At 43.3% G+C, this 17,780-nt stretch overlaps 1 protein-coding gene across 1 annotated transcript in view; it reads left to right on the plus strand.

Moving 5' to 3' along the window:
* Positions 1–642: 642 nt before the first annotated feature.
* The window catches only part of LOC143037428 (uncharacterized), an 82,713-nt gene continuing 65,575 nt past the window's right edge, over positions 643–17,780 (plus strand). Inside the window, exons 1-3 of the mRNA XM_076205613.1 lie at positions 643–781; positions 882–925; positions 1,032–1,097. Coding sequence (XP_076061728.1) covers positions 713–781; positions 882–925; positions 1,032–1,097 — 179 coding nt within the window. The 5' untranslated portion in view covers positions 643–712. The remainder of the gene's footprint in view (positions 782–881; positions 926–1,031; positions 1,098–17,780) is intronic.

The following is a 17,780-nucleotide window of genomic DNA, read 5'->3' on the forward strand; positions in this document are numbered from 1 at the left end:
GCCACCCTTCCTCCCTCCCCCTGCACTTCTCCACCCTTTTCGAACCACGCCATCGTCTCCCCCTCCGCCTTCTCCTTTCCCCTTCTCCTCGCCCTCTTCTCCTTGGTTTAGCTTTGGCTTTTTTTTTTTTTTTTTGCTTCGTCCAGTGAAGCCGCTTTTGCCAGGGGTCGGGTGTGGAGTTCTTGATTGCATTTAATCTACCCCCTGTTACCTGGGTGCGATGTTTTTCTGCATTCATATATTAGTACCAACTATCCTAGTTGTCTGGCCCAAGAGTCACTTTGTCAAAAAAATAAGCTTCTATACATTGTCATTTATGGTGATAATACCATTCACTTGTAAACAAACATCAATAAACACAACAGTATTTACTACTTCCGACTTCTAGATCCTCTCCGAAGGTGTGAGTCGGATGGAAACAGGTCGTACAGACAATATTTCAATAAAATATTCCAAACAAACAGAGATTTTAGTCATTATAAAAGGGTGGCAAAACACGAATTATATCGTTACAAACTACCTCAGGGAATTTGAAAACCTTTACGTAAGAGATATATGTGTAAAAGCAGACAGTTGGTTTCAATATACCGCGAGTGTTGGGAAGGGTTGGCAGGCCTGAAGTGACGTAGTACTAGAGCGGTTTGCGGACGAAACTACTCAGTCTGAGTGAAGCAGTGTTGCCGTGAGGGTCGTATTCAAATGCTTATTTAAAATGGAAATTAGTGCATCAGATGATCGTGTTTACGCTGCGGAATGTATACAGAAAAAACGCGTCAGAAAGGTGCGTTGAAAATACAAACCTTAGTGAAGGAAACAGTACATAATATCAGATAAGTTGCAGTTTTCTCGCAATTAATGTTTGTTTTCGTTTGCCTTTTCAGGGGCGGGTGGAATATTTGGTGAAATGGAAAGGTTGGTCGAACAAGTAAGTATGGATTTATTTAACTTTGTCTTGTGGTGATGATTGATATTCCTGGTATATTATCGAACAAATACTGAAAATGTAACGCGTGTTTTGTATTACTTACCAGGCATAACACATGGGAACCCATCGAAAACATTCTGGATATGCGGCTGCTCGAAGCATTCGAAGAGAGGTGAGTACCCGAGAGTGGTTGGGGTGGGCAACTGCCAAACGCATGCGCAACTCTGTGTAGCTGTTCGTAATGGAAATACATTATGTTCACTCGTTTATTATAGTTGTCCTGATTTCTTTTGTGCCACAAATTGCATATATTTCGCCAGTGATTGATGAAGGAACAAATTAGTCCGTGTCTCTAATGTTTGGTCGTCTGCATTCAAGCTGTTTGTTTTGGTTTGAATCGGCGGAGTTCAGATTCAAAATAAATTGTTGTAGACCGTGTGAAAATGAGTATAAACCTTACCTCTTATGCAATGAAACTTTCTACTACGTTTCGCTTTAGCTTAGGTTATCCAGGATGTACGTTTTGTTGACATTGGGCCAAGTTTTTATGGTGATAATACATCATGCACTTGTTTACAAATGGTCATCCGTGCACTGATCAACAAAAGTCAGTTACATAGTGGACTAGTGGCTAGGGAAAGGACCCAACACAGTTTGTATTGTGTTACACTGGTTCAACGAGCTAGAATCATAGAGATTAGTGGATACAACAATAGAATATTTTTCACAGTTAAATGATGTTGGTCCAAATTGACAGAAATGAGATGGTAGAGTTAGGAACTATTTTCAATTTTGTATGCCATAGTACATAATAGATGAGTGTTTTAAAGTCATTACTAACAGGATATATTTAGTGGTTAGTTAATAAATAACCATTGGGTTATTACCACTCATACAGATAGAAATTTCTAGACCTTGATATCACAGGTGGCACATGTTGAGGCAGTTGTTGACTTTTATTGCACATTTTTATTAGACATAAAATTTGAGAGTGTATATGAATGTATTTACAAGTGTTACTCAATGTTTTCTTTTTATAGAAAATATGAATGAATCGGGTTATGAGAGATTGTGATTTATTATGCATTGTTTCTCGTAGAAATATACTCCACAGTGTTATAGCCGAATAAATGAAAATGTTTGGAGTTGTTGGTTGTTAAATCAAAGTCTGAGGTGATTTTATTTATAGTTTTATGAATTTATTATTATTTTTGGTGTTTGGTTCTTACTGATTGGGATGAAAAGTTTTTCTCGCAATTGTTTAATTTGTGATAAGTTGAAAAGGTTTTTTGGTGTTCTGGTGTAGACAATAAAGTAAATTATATGTGGTCAAGTAATGTTTTTTGTAAATACTTTTTCTTATAAGTGTATCTTCAAAGTTTGCCTTGTATTGGCTGTGTAATGTTGACAATGACTTCACACAAGTTCAGTGGATTTGTTATTGTTTTTTGTTAATAGTTTTGGCACTGCTTGCGGTTATTGTACAAAAAAATATATATAATTTGTTTAATGAATCAATCTATTGCCCCAGGCATCTTGCAAGAGACCCATGTATCTAGTAACAGCCACAAGATTGGCCCATAAGTCACTCAGGGAAGAAATATTGTGTTGTCTGGGTATGGCTAGGGTGGGGCTGTGTAAGATAAGTTGTTCAATGTCTTTCGTGTGATGGCTGTGTCAGGGGCAATTTGTTTCTGTGGCCAGGCCTGTTCAGTGTTGGGACTTAGTGATGGATAGTAACCTGGGTGCAGTCATGCTAAGAAGAATCTTGTTTCTGTTAGGAGGAACTTTTCTCTGGGTCAAAATTCTAGAGCAGTTTGATGGAGAAGGTTGCTTGGTGGTCAGTCGTAGAATGCTTGATTTGTGATCTGAGTGGGAATGTTTTTGTGTGTGTGTGTGTTGGTTACAGGTGCATTGTTGTAGATATTTGAGTAGTATGTTGCCTTTTTCCCCCCAATATGCTGTGCTTGTGTGATGTAAAGAGATGGATGACTTGTGTTAAAGGGTCTTGCATAGAACTACCAGTCATTTTCATATGATGTTCTATGAAAAGGAATTTTATTTCTCAGAGCAGTTGGAATGGGTTTTGGTGCATTCTGTTATTCTCATTGTTTTATTTATATATATTTAAGGTAGATGTGTATTTTTTTAATAAGTAGGAGAGTTTGTAGTTTAATTTACAATGGACAAGAATTGCAGGAGCCCTCATTCCTGCTCAGTCTCCTTGCATCACCTAAACACAATCCACTGAATGAGAAAAAATTAAGACATCAGCCTTATAGTACACAAACATCTACAGCAGTGTTATACTATTGCCAGTGTCTCGGAACATGTCCATCCAAAAAAAAAAAGTACACTCCGATCACAAAACAGTCACTGAGATTGAATGCTAACACAGTTTTCCATAAACTCTCCCATGGCATCTTCTCTTAGAAATCACTCCCTCGACAAACAAGAATCACATTAGCATTTGTATATTCAAGACACCAGCCATCAGTAAAGAAGTACCAGTATACTAATATTGCCCCTCCCCCTCACATGCAATCACCACACAGAAGATACTGAACACTCCTACTTTGTCCTGTTGTAGCAGCAACACAACACCACTTTCTTGATTGATATGTGGACCAAACTGAAGGCCACTGCTGGTTACCTGGGGACAATGAGTCTCCTGCAAGAGACTTTGGGGCAACAAATTAATTTGTTTGCAGTTTAGTCACAAGAAGATAATTTGGAGTTTGTTTGTTGCATGAACACGACTTTTGCAGTTTGTTTACAATGACAAGGGTTCACTGCAAGTCTGTTTGCAAATAATATTTACTGTACAAGAGGAGACCTGGCATGCCACTAAGATGTTTATCCTGTTGATTTTTAGGTTTGTGTTGTTTCTGGTGATCATGGAATTTTTTTATTACATTGCCACAGTAATGGCAAGGTTACTTAAGCTCATTATGTTTTCTGCTTTATTTGAATGGTTGCCATGCTTAATGCCATCATTTTATGGTGTTGACATTATGCGTTTGAAGTGTTGTGGGTTTATGGCAAAGAAGAACTGAGGCTACAGTTTGATCGATTAGTTGAACTTTTTGTAATGCTTCAGTTCTTGCCAGATTCTTCAAGTGGATGTATGTTTTTTAAAGTTGTTTTGTGAACTTTTTAATGCCTGGATGATTTTACATAGGTGATAAATGGTAAAAACTACATTTTGGTGTTTCATAGTATGTGATGAAGTCAGACTTTATGGATGCAACAGTGGACTTTTTTGGTTGTAAAGTGTTCTTGACTGTAGATATCACCATATTTAGTGCAAGATTTCTGTATTGTTGATGATGGACAGAACAAGCTTGTAGAGTAGTTGAAAATATATTTTTCCATGTCATCATCATTTTGCCACACTTTAATTTTCATAGAATATTTAGCAAGTGACATATACATTTTGTGTGTATATATATATATATATATATATATATATAATTGTGTGTGTGTATAAAAGATATAAGGTGAAATGTTATTCATTATATCAGAAGATGAAGCTTAGGGAAAGTGAATAGGTTGTTCAGCAAGTAACATGTGCATATTTTTAGGTTAAATTTGTTTTTATTGTCTCAGAGGATGAGACTTGGGAAAGTAAATTGGTATATACTTTCTTCCTAATCATGCTTAATGTATGTCCTGCCAGTGCATAATAACAAATATTGACCATAAAAAGGGCACAGGACATTTTTTCATCAACGATTGCGCAATTCGAACAATACCTGTTAGTTTGTATGACCTAGGGGCCATACCGGTGGCCGTGGGCGGGTATCTTGGGGCTGCGGGTCTTGTGCTAGAGAGAGCCAAGGCTACAGCATCAGAATGGAGGAATACTGATATGGTAAAAGGGTACTGAGTAGCTACAGGTGTCTCAGTATTGTAATTTGTGCTGTATTGAAGTGACAAGCCACATGTAGTACGTAGGGTAGGGTTGAATTGTGACAGCAGACCTCTCTGCCCAAAGCAGTGTTCTGTTTATTTCGTAGTGGCCAAACATTGTTATAGAATGAATCTTGATCGTATCACTGTGGTCAGTATGAATTTTTATTTATTTATTTTTACTAGTTTTTTAGTATTAATAGTAGGCTTGTGTATGTTGTTAAAGTATTTGCAAAGGAAGGGCGTGACGTTGATTGGGAGTATGTGTCACTGTGGGGTTATTGTTTATTACTTTGGGATGTGTTTGAAGGTTTTTCCCCTTATGATACATGTATAACTGATAGTTCCATCTTACAGTGACCTGGTGTTTTCCATTTGCTTAGCATGGTTTTGGTGTTCATATTTGTGTGATTGTTGTTGCGATGTAAAGCTTTTACTTGTGGATCCTGTGCAGATTTTCTTTTTAGGCGCGCGCGTACACACACACACACACACACACACACACACATTTAAAGACACGAATTGGCACTTGGGTAAGGAGTTAGGGGTGTGTCTGTGAAAGGTCACAGCATATCGCAAGGAGTTGGGGTGTGTGTGTGTGAAAGGTCACAGCATGGCCCATAGATCGCAAGGAGTTAGGGTGTGTCTGTGGGAGGTCACAGCATGACCCATAGATCGCAAGGAGTTGGGGTGTGTCTGTGAAAGGTCACAGCATGACCCATAGATCGCAAGGAGTTGGGGTGTGTCTTCGAAAGGTCACAGCATGACCCATAGATCGCAAGGAGTTGGGTGGGTGTGTCTGTGAAAGGTCACAGCATATCGCAAGGAGTTGGGGTGTGCGTGTCTGTGAAAGGTCACAGCATGACCCATAGATCGCAAGGAGTTGGGTTGTGTCTGAAAGGTCACAGCATGACCCATAGATCGCAAGGAGTTGGGTGTGTGTGTCTGTGAAAGGTCACAGCATGACCCATAGCTCAGGCCACATATGAGCTCTGAACTCTCATTCGGGAGGGTAGTAGTTGTCGGTCATGAGCCCAACACGTGATCCAAGACCTTTGTGAATCACACACGCACGTGCGTGCGTATTCGTGATTTGTTGTGCAAAGGCGATGAGTATGCGGCTTGTGTTGTAAACAATCCCAACAAAACCATTCGCTAGATGTTGAGTCACGTAGGTTCCTGGAAAGGGGTTATAAGGTTGAGAGTTGAGTGGAATGCGACCCACCTCAACCCTGAACACCTAGAGGTAGACTGTAGCTCTTCCCGAGGTGATGAACAAAAGTCTGGCGATAGACTGGATAATAGTTAAAGCGACATTGTTAAGGAAAGTGTGAGTGTATGCGTATCATTGTGTTCGGAGGATGATTATTATAACATAAGCTTTTGTTTTGGTCGACGTTGGGCGATTTTTTTCAGCTAATCGGGTCTATATGTGGTGGTATGGGTAAATACAATCATTTGTGGTATTAGCTGATCCTGAAATTGTAAGTTATACGTACGCACAGTTTCCCAAAAAATGTGGTGGTTTTTAAATTCTTCGGACAGCAGAGGGAGTGATTGTTAGCTACTGAAAATATTAGATTTTTATGAAATGTATATAAAAAACCATAGTTACTCTCATAAAATGCAAATTTAAATGCATTGTATTTTTTATTATTCAGATAGTATCGGTCAGGTTATTTATATTTTTTATTTGTCCAAAATGTAAAAGAATCATATAACATTATGAGGGCGAGCCTTGGAATAAGTTACACGACTTTGCAAGATAGTATTTTGTGAAATGGCTGAACGAAATATTGCGATATGAACGAAACGAGAAAGGTTGTAGAGTACTGGGATATGTCGTCTTAATACTTTAGTAAAACAAATGGTTATTTCTCCTCAATATCATATCATATATATAATTCAACTAGTAACGCAGAACTACAATACACTTTATTATATCTCGCAGATAACGGAAATCATATATTTCTGTTAACATTGTTGTTGCTTTAGTGTAAAGGATTTGAAATTATGGAAGACAATTGTCAAATAAAGTGAAAAATTATTTTGATGAAATTATTATAAGTATTTTATTTGATCATGCTAATGCATTGACGCACAAAGAAGGATTATGTATTTTTTTCACTAAAGTAATTGTGCTGATGAGATTTGCAATAGTTAAGAAGTGTGTTTGAGCATCAAGCGACATGACGTCATTTTATGCATTTGAGACGAACTCTATATTATACGTTTATATAATTCTTGATAAGAGTGAATAGGAACATTTACTGTATTTTTTTATTGCTTCAACGATCTGTTATTTTTTAGATGACTAATGATATCCTTTCCAACCACCCTTGATCAATATACTCGTTAATCCAAAGGATTTAAGAAACTATACGTAATTACGTCTACATTGATTATTTAACAAAATACATACCCAATTTTCTCGGCGATTTTTTGTACTAAAATCTTATACTATGATAGTAATCTTTGTATCAGAAATATATAATTCCCATAATTTACAGTCCCCATTACTAAGTGTAAAACTTCTGCGTTTCCAGTTGAATTATGTTCAGTGATGAAAAATAATACTCCAATTTGTTTTAGAAATTATGATGAACTTTTTTTCTGTTTTTATTTTTCCTTCCCGTATTCGTTCATTTCTAAGTGTTTCGTATGATCATTGCTAAATATTGATATTGCACAATTATTTTGTATATCATGCATATCTAACTACATACATACGTATGATACACACGTGTATGAATACAATATATTTATACACGTACTATGCATGTCACACATAGTACGTCAGCATGATGGAAGGTATAACCACGTCATACTTGGGAGGCGTGACGTCACTTACATGACCCAAGACTGCAGAAATATCACGTCACATCAGGTGATGATGACATTGTGACATATGATCATTTATTATTATTATTATTATTATATGGTTGGGTTTAAGTGCAACATAATGTGGTAGGAAGATATTAATGGGAGTTCAGGGCCGTGAAGGAGGGAGTGACCGAGTGATGGTGTATGAAGAAATTAATGAACATAAATATTGCAACCTTCCTCTAACTTGTTCGCATATTTTTGTATTTTGTACTGGCTAAAGTTAGTTTATCGTTAGTAACTAAACGGGGTTAAGTTTAGGCTTTTAACTAATTTTGTTGGGGGAAGATGCGTACCTTGTGTGATTAGAATCGTTTGGCGGCGTCGAGAGGAGTGCGGGATTTGAACTCTCCATGTGAATCGAATTACCTGTCAACGCCGAGTACAGAAAAGAAAACGAAAATCTCTAGAACATGGCAAAAGGGGGTGGGGAAGTACCAAGCATAGGCTGTTGATTGTATTCATTCATTTAAGCGTGGTCTGCACGATCATTATTATTGCGCAATATTCCGTATTGTGCAATATTATTGACGGTGTAGGAGTGGTATTAGAGAATGACAGTATATTGAAGACATCAAATGTACAGGCTAAACACGCTTGCCTCTTCAAATATCACCGTCAATAATATTGTACAATACGGAATATTGCGCAATAATATTGATCATATAGGGTCCGCTTTATTCATGACTTAAGGTCTCACGAAGAGGAGTGGGGCTTGTGGGTTGGTGGCTTGCGGGGGTGGCGCTCGTTTGGCCCTGTTCACACCGGCGGTTTGAACTGCGGCAGTTTAATTACTGTGTAAGTCACTGGAGGCATTCACATACAACTGCACAGTGTTTCTTTAACTCTGCGGTTCCGCCGCGGTTTCCGCACGGTTCAAATCGCTTGTGTGGACAGGGCCTTTTTAGGCACACAAACGCACAAGGGGGTAGGAGCAACTGTGGCTAATGGGAGAGCAGTTCGAGTCTTGCAATGAAAAAAGGCGTAAAACCATAACAGTCTTGATTACAGTCATTACCTCGGAGTGCGCTGTGGGGGTGGGGGGAGAAGAACAACGTTCTCAAGTTCCTACCTTCTGGTGCCAAGCGGTGGAGAGAGATCCTTCCTTTTGGCCAATGGGATAACATGTCAGGAGTGACGTCATTGTTTGGGGGAGGAGTTTCTATTTTGTCCTGTGATTCGTGATTGAACAAATTTAGATTTGAGAAGGAAATAGGCAAAAACTAACAGTGGTTAACGAATGGAATAGACTTAGTAACCATGTAGTGAGCGCTGAAACTATTTGTCGTTTTAAAAGAACGTTAGATAACTTTATGGATAGGGAGGGCATGCAACTGCCTAGTGTAGGCCGTACGGCCTCTCGCAGTATCCCCCGTTCTTATGCTCTTATACTGATGAAAGTTGCCATAGACAATGCCAGGGACCGTGCCGTTCTCCCCCCCCCCTCTCTCTCTCTCTCTCCCTCTCCCTCTCTCTCTACCTGCCCTCTTCTCTGAACTGATTAAAATCGCCTGACGGCAGGAAGGGAACCTGTGGAGGACCTCGCTGCTCTCGGAAATGCGGTTGTGTGCTTTCCAGGAGCGCATCATTCATCGTTGTCTCACGCGCGTGAGGCTCGGGCGTGATAAAAATCGCCCTCACGCTATTCTCACGTTTATCAAAATCATGGTCCGGTTGGCATCGGTGAGGGCGGGTTTGCAAGTCTCCCAGAACTGGTCGCCAGCCAGGAGAGTTGCTTGCCTTTACTACAGTCAAGTAGTAGGCCTTTTCAGTGTCGGTGCAGTGCAGACACTGCATCCTGCCTCTCTGTCTCCTCATTCAATTCTCTCTCTACTCTCTCTTCTCTATCTTCTCTCCCTCTCCCTCTCTCCAGGCACTGCATCCTGCCTCTCGATTTCCTCTCTCTCTCTCTCTCTCTCTCTCTCTCTCTCTCCACTTGAGATTTGTCAGCGTGACGGGTGCGTTCGTGTGAAGGGTGCACATGTGATGCCCACATATTTCTCTCTCTCTCTCTCTCTCTCTCTCTCTCTCTCTCTCTCTCTCTCTCTCTCTCTCTCTCTACGTTTCTCAAGGAAATTAATGTTCTTGTCGAACGTATCTTTCTGGAAATTCCTGTTATCACTTGATTAAAAAGGGACCATAGGAGGAGGAAAACGATAGATGAATAGATATGTAAAATAATATAAATAAAATAAATTGAATAAGAAAAAAATCTGATTGTTCATGGTTAGAGGGCACAGTGCCTCCATGGTACGAACCTGGTAATAAGAACATGAAAATGGAGAAGACTGCAAGAGACCTTAAGGCCTACACTAAGCAGAAGCTTGTCCCTTACTACCGGCCACCCCTATCCAAAAAGTTAACTAATCTTCTCTTAAAGCAAGTGGAGGTAACCATGTTCTTTCCCAATTCATTTATACTAGAAAAAATAAGAATAGGCAATAACTGGTTTACCAACATAGTGGTTAACGAAGGAAAAATACTTGATAATCATGTTTTAAGAGTAAATTAGATAACTTTATGGATGGGAACGATAGGTAGTCGTGGCTTTGGAACTGACTAGTCTAGGCCTTATGGTCTCTTGCAGTCTCCTCCGTTCTAATGTTGAAGGGGAACATGGGGAATGTACAAAGGGTAGATCCTAGGGCAGATGAATGACGTTGCAGAAGAGAAACAGTTTGTATGCGCGTTTATTACTGTACGTAAACACTCACACACAATGTTCACGTGAACTGTGTACATACCTTTTCATGCACCCGTTTCAGATGTTCAGAGGCTGATGCCGTTTTGAACTTTAAGAGGAGTGGAAGACGGCGGCCCACAGGTTTGCTCTTGCCCTCTAAGAAAGAAAGACCATTTGCAGGTGTGCACTCCTCAACCCCCCTCCTTCTCCTTCTCATTCTCCTCTTCCCTCCTCCCCCTCCTCTTTCTACCCTCCTGCTCCTCCTCCTCGTCCCTCCTCCCCCTCCTCTTTCCTCTTCCTCACCTCCCTTCACCTTCATCATTCCTCCTCTCCCCACTTTCTCCATTTCCCCTCCTCCTCCCTCCTCTTTTCACCACCTTTTGAGCTCTCCTCTTTCCACGTCCTCCTTCTCCTTCTCCTCCTCCCCTTCTCTTTCTATCCTACTCCTCTTTTTACCCTCCTCTTCTCCCTCCCCTCCTCTTTCTAAACCCTCCTCGTGGAGGTGGACGGTTCCTCCATCCTCTACCCTCTTCTTCCCCTCTTCCTCTTCCCACCGCCTCCTCCCCTCTTTCTTTTTCCTTCTTCCTCTTCCCACCACCTCCTCCTTTTCCCACCACATCCTCCTCCTCCTCCATCATCCCACGTCTTCCCTCTTCTCCCGTTTCCCTCCTCTTCCCTCGTCTTCCCCTCTTCCTCCTCTGTCTGCCACCCCATCCTCCCTCTTCGTCCCACCACCTCTTCCTCCTTCCTCTTCCCACCACCTCCTTCTCCTCCCCCCTCTTCCAGCTTCTCCTCCTCCTCCTCCTCCTCCCTCCTCTTCCCACCACCACCTCATTCCTCTTCCTCCTCCTCCCTCCTCTTCTCATCACTTCTTGCCACCACTTCCTCCTACTCCCTCCTCTTCCCACTACTTCATCATCCCTCCTCCTCCTCCTCCTCCTCCTCGTCTCATAATATGAACCGCTAACTGTTGGCACCTTCCCCCTCCGCTGGAATTCCCCTCTCTCCTGATGTTGCTGCCCTCATCCTGTGGCCCCGGCGTCGCACACTGTGTGTCGTCGTTTCGTACGTTAGGTGTGCGTCGTCATGCAACCTGACCCCCGCCACCCCCCACCCCGTAATGCATACGCCCCCTCCCCCCCATTCCCCCTATTTTCTCTCATAAGTATGGCCGTGGTGGTGGCACAGTCCCCCACTTACTCGTACTGTTAAAAAGAACTGACCTAGCTCATGTAACACACACACACACGACTCGTGGCGCAGTGGTAGAATTTCCGGCTGCCGCTACGGCGGTCCGGGTTCGAATCCCGCCCAGGGCTGAAATAATTTCAGTAGCCCTGCGGGTCGTTAGTTCAACTCTCGTGGGCGGGGAGTTGGGTGTGTGTTTGCGTGTAAAGTCACAGCATTATCCATAGATCGGTCATATGTGAAGTGTGAGCTCTCTTTCGGGAGGGAAATGCTGTCGATCATAAGTCCAACACGTGATCCAAGACCTTGGTGAACCAATGTGAAACACACACACACGCACACAATCACTACCACAGTTTCAGTCTCTGTCGTTTTGGGGTCGCGGTCCCCCTGGCGAAGATCAAGGAAGGGGGCTCATGTGTTCATTCCTTCGATTCTCAGGTTAGTCTTCATTAGCTTAGGCTCGTTTCACACGTATCGACTTTTCTCCGTGCGCCGTCCACGCCACGACGTCGTGCTTTCATATAATCATGGGTGTCTATAGACTCTCACTCGTGGTCGTGACGTGTGAAAGTGCCCTTAGACAACCTATGGCTATTTGAGAGCACGACGCCGTGTAGTGGATGGCGCACGGCGAAAAGTCGATACGTGTGAAACGAGCTTTATTTGGAGGGGGTTGTGGTGGAAGGGGAAGGGGTCGTGTTTTTTTTTCGAAATTTTATAATCTTGGCCTTTCTTCTTCATCGAGGGATCCTGGATCACTAACGTGTTGCCTCTATAGGACCTGATGGCGCAAAGGGAACGAAACAGGTTTTGCCCTCGCTCTTGCTTTTCAGTGTGAAAGAAGAGATTGTGCCAGTTTTTATAAATAAATAGATACATAAATAGATAAGCAAATAAAACTTCTTCACTGAGAGAGTGCCACGGAGACTTTGGATGGGGAAGCGAACTGTGTTAGGGACTAAAGCCTCCCTGGGTGTTACTCTGCAGCTGAATTAAATCGTCAGGTCATCGGCTAGAAAGTGAGGTCACCGTTTTGAAAAGGTTCGTATCTAGAAGCCCTAGGATACGATCCTTAGTGAGGCAAGCAAGGATTCTCGTGTGTAGGTGTTTACCTAATTGTACTATACAGGAAAGGAACAACGGCCGTGAGTCCTGTGTGTGTATTTACCTAATTCTGATATACAGTGAAGGGGCAGCACTTGCAGGGTCCTGTCTCTTCCTCCAATTGTTTTACCTAGTTTCAGAGCTAAGTGTGTGTGTGGGCGCGCGCGCGCTTGTGTGCCAGAGACAGACCGTTAAAAGAGAGGGGGAGAGAGAGGGAGAAAGGCAGCATCTTCCGACGGGGCCAAGGCTATGCAGGCTAGGGCCGCCTCTGGGGGCAGGGCTAGACGAAGGAGGCGCGTCCGCCTTCCCCGCTGGGACCCCGCGAAGTGAGAAGCGGGACCCCGGGGCGATGGTGAGTGGGTGGGCGGGGGTTGGGTACTGTGCGCGGAAGAAGCTGGCGTTGACCAGATGGCTACTGTTGTTGCGCTGTTGGCGGGATCGAGAACAGACCCACGTTGCGCAAGTGCTCCTCCTCCTCCTCCTCCTCCTCTTTTTCCTCCTCTTTTTCCTCCTTGGTCGGGGGCTACCGTCTTTAGGCGGGGTCAGGTGTCGGGGTGGGGGCGGCGGGTGGTTATTGGAACCTATTTTTCATAGACTGTGCAGACCTTCAGGAGCAAGCCGGGAGCTCCCTGTCTCTGCCTCAGGGTATTTCCAGGCGGGTCCCTGGGATGCCCTTGTTTTTGTTGGGTCTCCGGAGGTCTCGTTCAGGGCCATCGGCCGGTTCTTGCGGTCTCTTAGGTTGTCCCAGATATGGGCACTCTGTGTTCGGATGAGTCTCCGAGACTTTAGGAGACTTGTTAATGAAATACCTGTAAAGTCAGAAATCTGACCTCTATCCTAGGGACTGTTTGTATGAAGGGTGATGGAGTAACAGTTTTGCTATTCATTTAGTTTCCAACCTGGGTTTCTTCGATGGGTTCTCCGTGTACGATTTACTCCGGATGATTTAAATTGACTGTGCGCTTTGCGTGGTAGGCATGGGGCGAGACTTCTCGTACAATTTGCAAGTTCTTCAGTGTCACAGAGGCCTTCGGCGTTGTGGATGTCAGACATGAGGGAAGACTTGATATGATTTGCAAGTTCTTCCATGTCAAAGAGGCCTTTGGTGCTCTGCATGTCAAGCATGAAGAAAGAACTTTGATACAATTTTTAAATTCTCCCGTGTCACAGAGGCCTTAGGTTTTGTGCATGTCAGGCATGCGGGAAGACTGTTGATACAATGTGTAAGTTCTCCCGTGTCACAGAGGCATTTGGTGTAGTACATATCAGACATAAGGGAAGACTTTTGATGCAATTTGCGAGTTCTCCTGTGTCACAGAGGCCTTCGGTGCTCCGCATGTCAATCATGAGGGAATACTTTTGACAATTTGCAAGTTCTCCCGTGTCACAGAGGCATTTGATGTTGTGCATGTCAGGCATGCGGGAAGACTTTTTATGCAATTTGCGAGTTCTCTCGTGTCACAAAGGCCTTCGGTGCTCCGCATGTCAGTCATGAGGGAATACTTTTGACAATTTGCAAGTTCTCCCGTGTCACAGAGGCCTTCGGTGCCGTCATGTTCTGCTTCAAGAGTCTCGTGTGTCTTGCGATTACAAAGGGAAGAGCCGGTTGGAGGGTGACACGGTATACGCGTGGGTGATGGCAGGAATGAATGCACGAGGTCCCCGTGTGTCAAGTGTCAGAAGCAGGGTCCCCATGACCCCCGCGCTGTGTCGTAAGGCCGTGTCACGTGGCGAGCGGAGGTGTGGGGGTGGGGGGGGAGTCTTTCGGAGGCTTTCACCCTTGCGTGCCCGTTCTCCCATCCTCTGCACTTTGTTTATATGTTTGTTTATTATCGGGTCTTTGGCGCTTACTAGCACGGTGTGTGCCCTACTTACTATCCGGTTTCAGCTCCCGGTATTACGAGACCTCTTTCCCCTCTTCCTCCTCCTCCTCCTTCAGAACTTCCAAGTATTCGGAAGAGCGACGGAACAAGAAAAGGTATTTGGTTCGTGTGCGTTCGGTGATGCCACGTGCTCTTGCCGGCACGTGCGCGTGTTTGCGGTGATTTGTATCGCGCGCGCGCGTGCGCTCGGTTGTTTGTCCAGTCACGTGCACGCGCTTGTGGTGGTCAGGGACCAACCCCCTACACCGGCCATGTCGATTGTGTCATTCGGTTGTGGACGGTAACTGGTTTAGGGTGGGTGCATGACTTAATGCTAATAATAATGATAATAATATTAGGTTTATTGCGTTAACATAGATACACTGGCACCATAAATTTTTTTGTTAATTTTAGAGTTAAACTAATTTGAGTACATAATGTGCAATGGGTGCTAGGTGCCGTTATTCACGGATGATGGTGTGTTTGCTGCCCAGTATAGGGTGAGGAAATCGGAGCCAAATCAGTGATGACGTGTAATGTGATGCATGACGTTTTGTCATGGATCATGTTCCAGTGTGTTTGACCCTTCGGCATCACAAGGGGAACGGCATTCTTTCTCTTGATTAAAATCGCCTGCCGACACGCAGACTTACAAGTGAGGTAATCGGACGGTTCGTCAAGATAGGCTGTTAACCCGTTTTTCTTTCTGTGGTTCTCCTTCAATATGAATAAAATCGCCTGACGGCGAATTGAAGGAATATCCAAATCGGCTTGGTATAGTTTACAAAGGATTTACAAAGGTAAAGCATGCCGACAGGAGACCTTTTGGTCCTTAACTAGGTCGTATGCGTAAAAAAAGTAATTAGATGATGATAAACAATCAGAAAATAACAATAATTTATAAGAAATAAATAATAGAAAATAAACATATATAATAATAATGGTAAATAAAACCTCCCCATAGAGGTGATTTCAATCACCAGACGGCAGGTAAATACAAGGGAAAAGTCCCACCCAGTACTGAAGAGGTTGTGCTGGGCTTCTTGCGCGTGTGATGATGACGTCATCATTAGCTGGATCGGTGACGTCAGAGCAGGACGTCTTATCTTCCGGAAACTTCTATATCGGCAACTTTCTGTTATTCAGGAGGAAAGTTGAGAGCAGAGATTTGATTGTAACAACGATGAAACGGTTAATTAAAGTGTTTATTCTTATTTGTCCAAGTTGATGAACCATTGATGTAATATATATACATATATATATATATATATATATATGTATATGTTCTAGTATCCTGAGCGTGTTACGTTGTGCTCCATTGTTGATTCCGTACCAAAGGTTTGTGTTACAATGTGTTGTGTGATGGTTTGGTGATATAACTTGACTCGTGCTGTGTCCAGTGTAGGGGGTGATTGGGGAGTGATGTGATGGTGATACATGATACGTAGCACGGTGTGAGGTGATACTGTTGAGTGGGACCGCGGGCTGATGTCCTGAAGTGGTGATGTTTTGTGGTTGTGATGACTTGTGATCGGTGACGTCAAAGTGATGTTGTGTTGTGTATGCCTTGAGGTGTGTGCTGTGACTTACCGCTTATATATGTATATATATATATATATATATATATATATATATATATATATATATATATATATATATATATATATATATCTTTGAAAGTGATGGCTAACTGCACATTTATTATTTTCTTAAATGTGTTTTCCATGTGTCTTACTGTGGGAAATAATAAATGCACAATTAGCGATCACTTTCAATGAAGTATGTATAAGAGAAAATTTGCCCATATATATATATATATATATATATATATATATATATATATATATATATATATATATATATATATATATATATATATATAGTGCATACACAAAGGGTCTCACTCTTCTCCCTTATAAGGGAGGTATCCAGTCAAGGGATGCACGCACTCTCACCCACCACCCATTGTTTCCTCCTCGTCTTAGCTCCTGGAATGGACCAATTTCTGGATTCAACAATGTATGATATTAGATCTAGTCTTAAACAAAAATTCAGAGCCCCGAGGTCAGAGGGCATAGCAAGCAAGTATGGCCCGTATTTCCTCTGAATTTTGGGGCTGATGATCATAATACAATAAACCTTTTCGAACGATACCGTAATCAGAAGCATGTTGTGGGTTCGAATCCCGCACTGCTCCTCGATTCGTAGCAGTGACTGTTACTTGTCCAGGGCACATAGGAGTAAGGTGACGACTTCGGCCGCAGGTACTCAACGCCTCCGGGCGTTGGCTCCTCACCAATGTTTCACGTGGGGACCCCCCCCCCCCCCGAATGTAACTCGCTCACTCTACGCAGGCTCCCCTCCCTCCTTCAAAGACTCCCTCCCTCCCTTCCTTCCTCCCTCACCCCCCCCCCCCTCTTCGTCCTCCAACTTTCTCCGTGGCCTTATCAACAAACGTTTCCTCTCGACAGTTGCCAACGTTTCGCAAAGTTTTCTTCTTGGACAGTCCATTCGTCACCTCGGAGACTTTCGACCTACTCCCTCCCCTCCTTCACCCCCCCCCACCAACTCCTACTCTTGCATTTTCACCCTCCTTCATCCTCTCCCCCCCTCCCCCGACTCCTGTCTCTATTCTTGCTCCACTTTTTTTCCATTTCCCCCCCCTCCCAGTCCCATTTCACTCCTCGCCTCCATCATGCCTTCCCTCCATCCCTTCCAACCTCCTTTCAGGTTTCCTAAACCCCCCTCCCCCTCCCCCCCCCGTACCCACATCGTACCCTGAAGTCCTCGCTTGAAACATTAAACTCAATTTCCTTAACTGCTTCAACGCTGCGACGAGAACATCATTCTTCTGGAATACTTCATGCGGTCCAGGGGACGTCCCCGGTCTGAAAGGGATCTGGACTGACCGACACCCTCTTCGTGATGACGTCACGTCCCTCCACCAGCCCTCAGGTGCATGGAATCACGTGTCTTTAGCCAGAACAAAGACTGTGGGGTGATGGATCCGTGTTGAGAAGGGTTCGAGAGCCCCAGATATTTCCTGGTTCGCGTTCTTGTGCCGCGTGCGGGTGAGGTCGGTGCCTCCGCGTCTGTGTTCGTCTTTTTGTCGTCGTCTTTTTTTTTGGGGTCTTTTGTGATCGTTCCTCCTTATCTGCGTTTAAAGGTGTTATCGCATTGGTTTTCCACAGGCTTCACCAGCTCCGACAGTTGAGAGTTC

This window comes from Oratosquilla oratoria, chromosome 22 (genome assembly GCF_046742065.1).
Source record: "Oratosquilla oratoria isolate Oo_2021 chromosome 22, ASM4674206v1, whole genome shotgun sequence".
Classification (NCBI taxonomy): Eukaryota; Metazoa; Arthropoda; class Malacostraca; order Stomatopoda; family Squillidae; genus Oratosquilla; species Oratosquilla oratoria.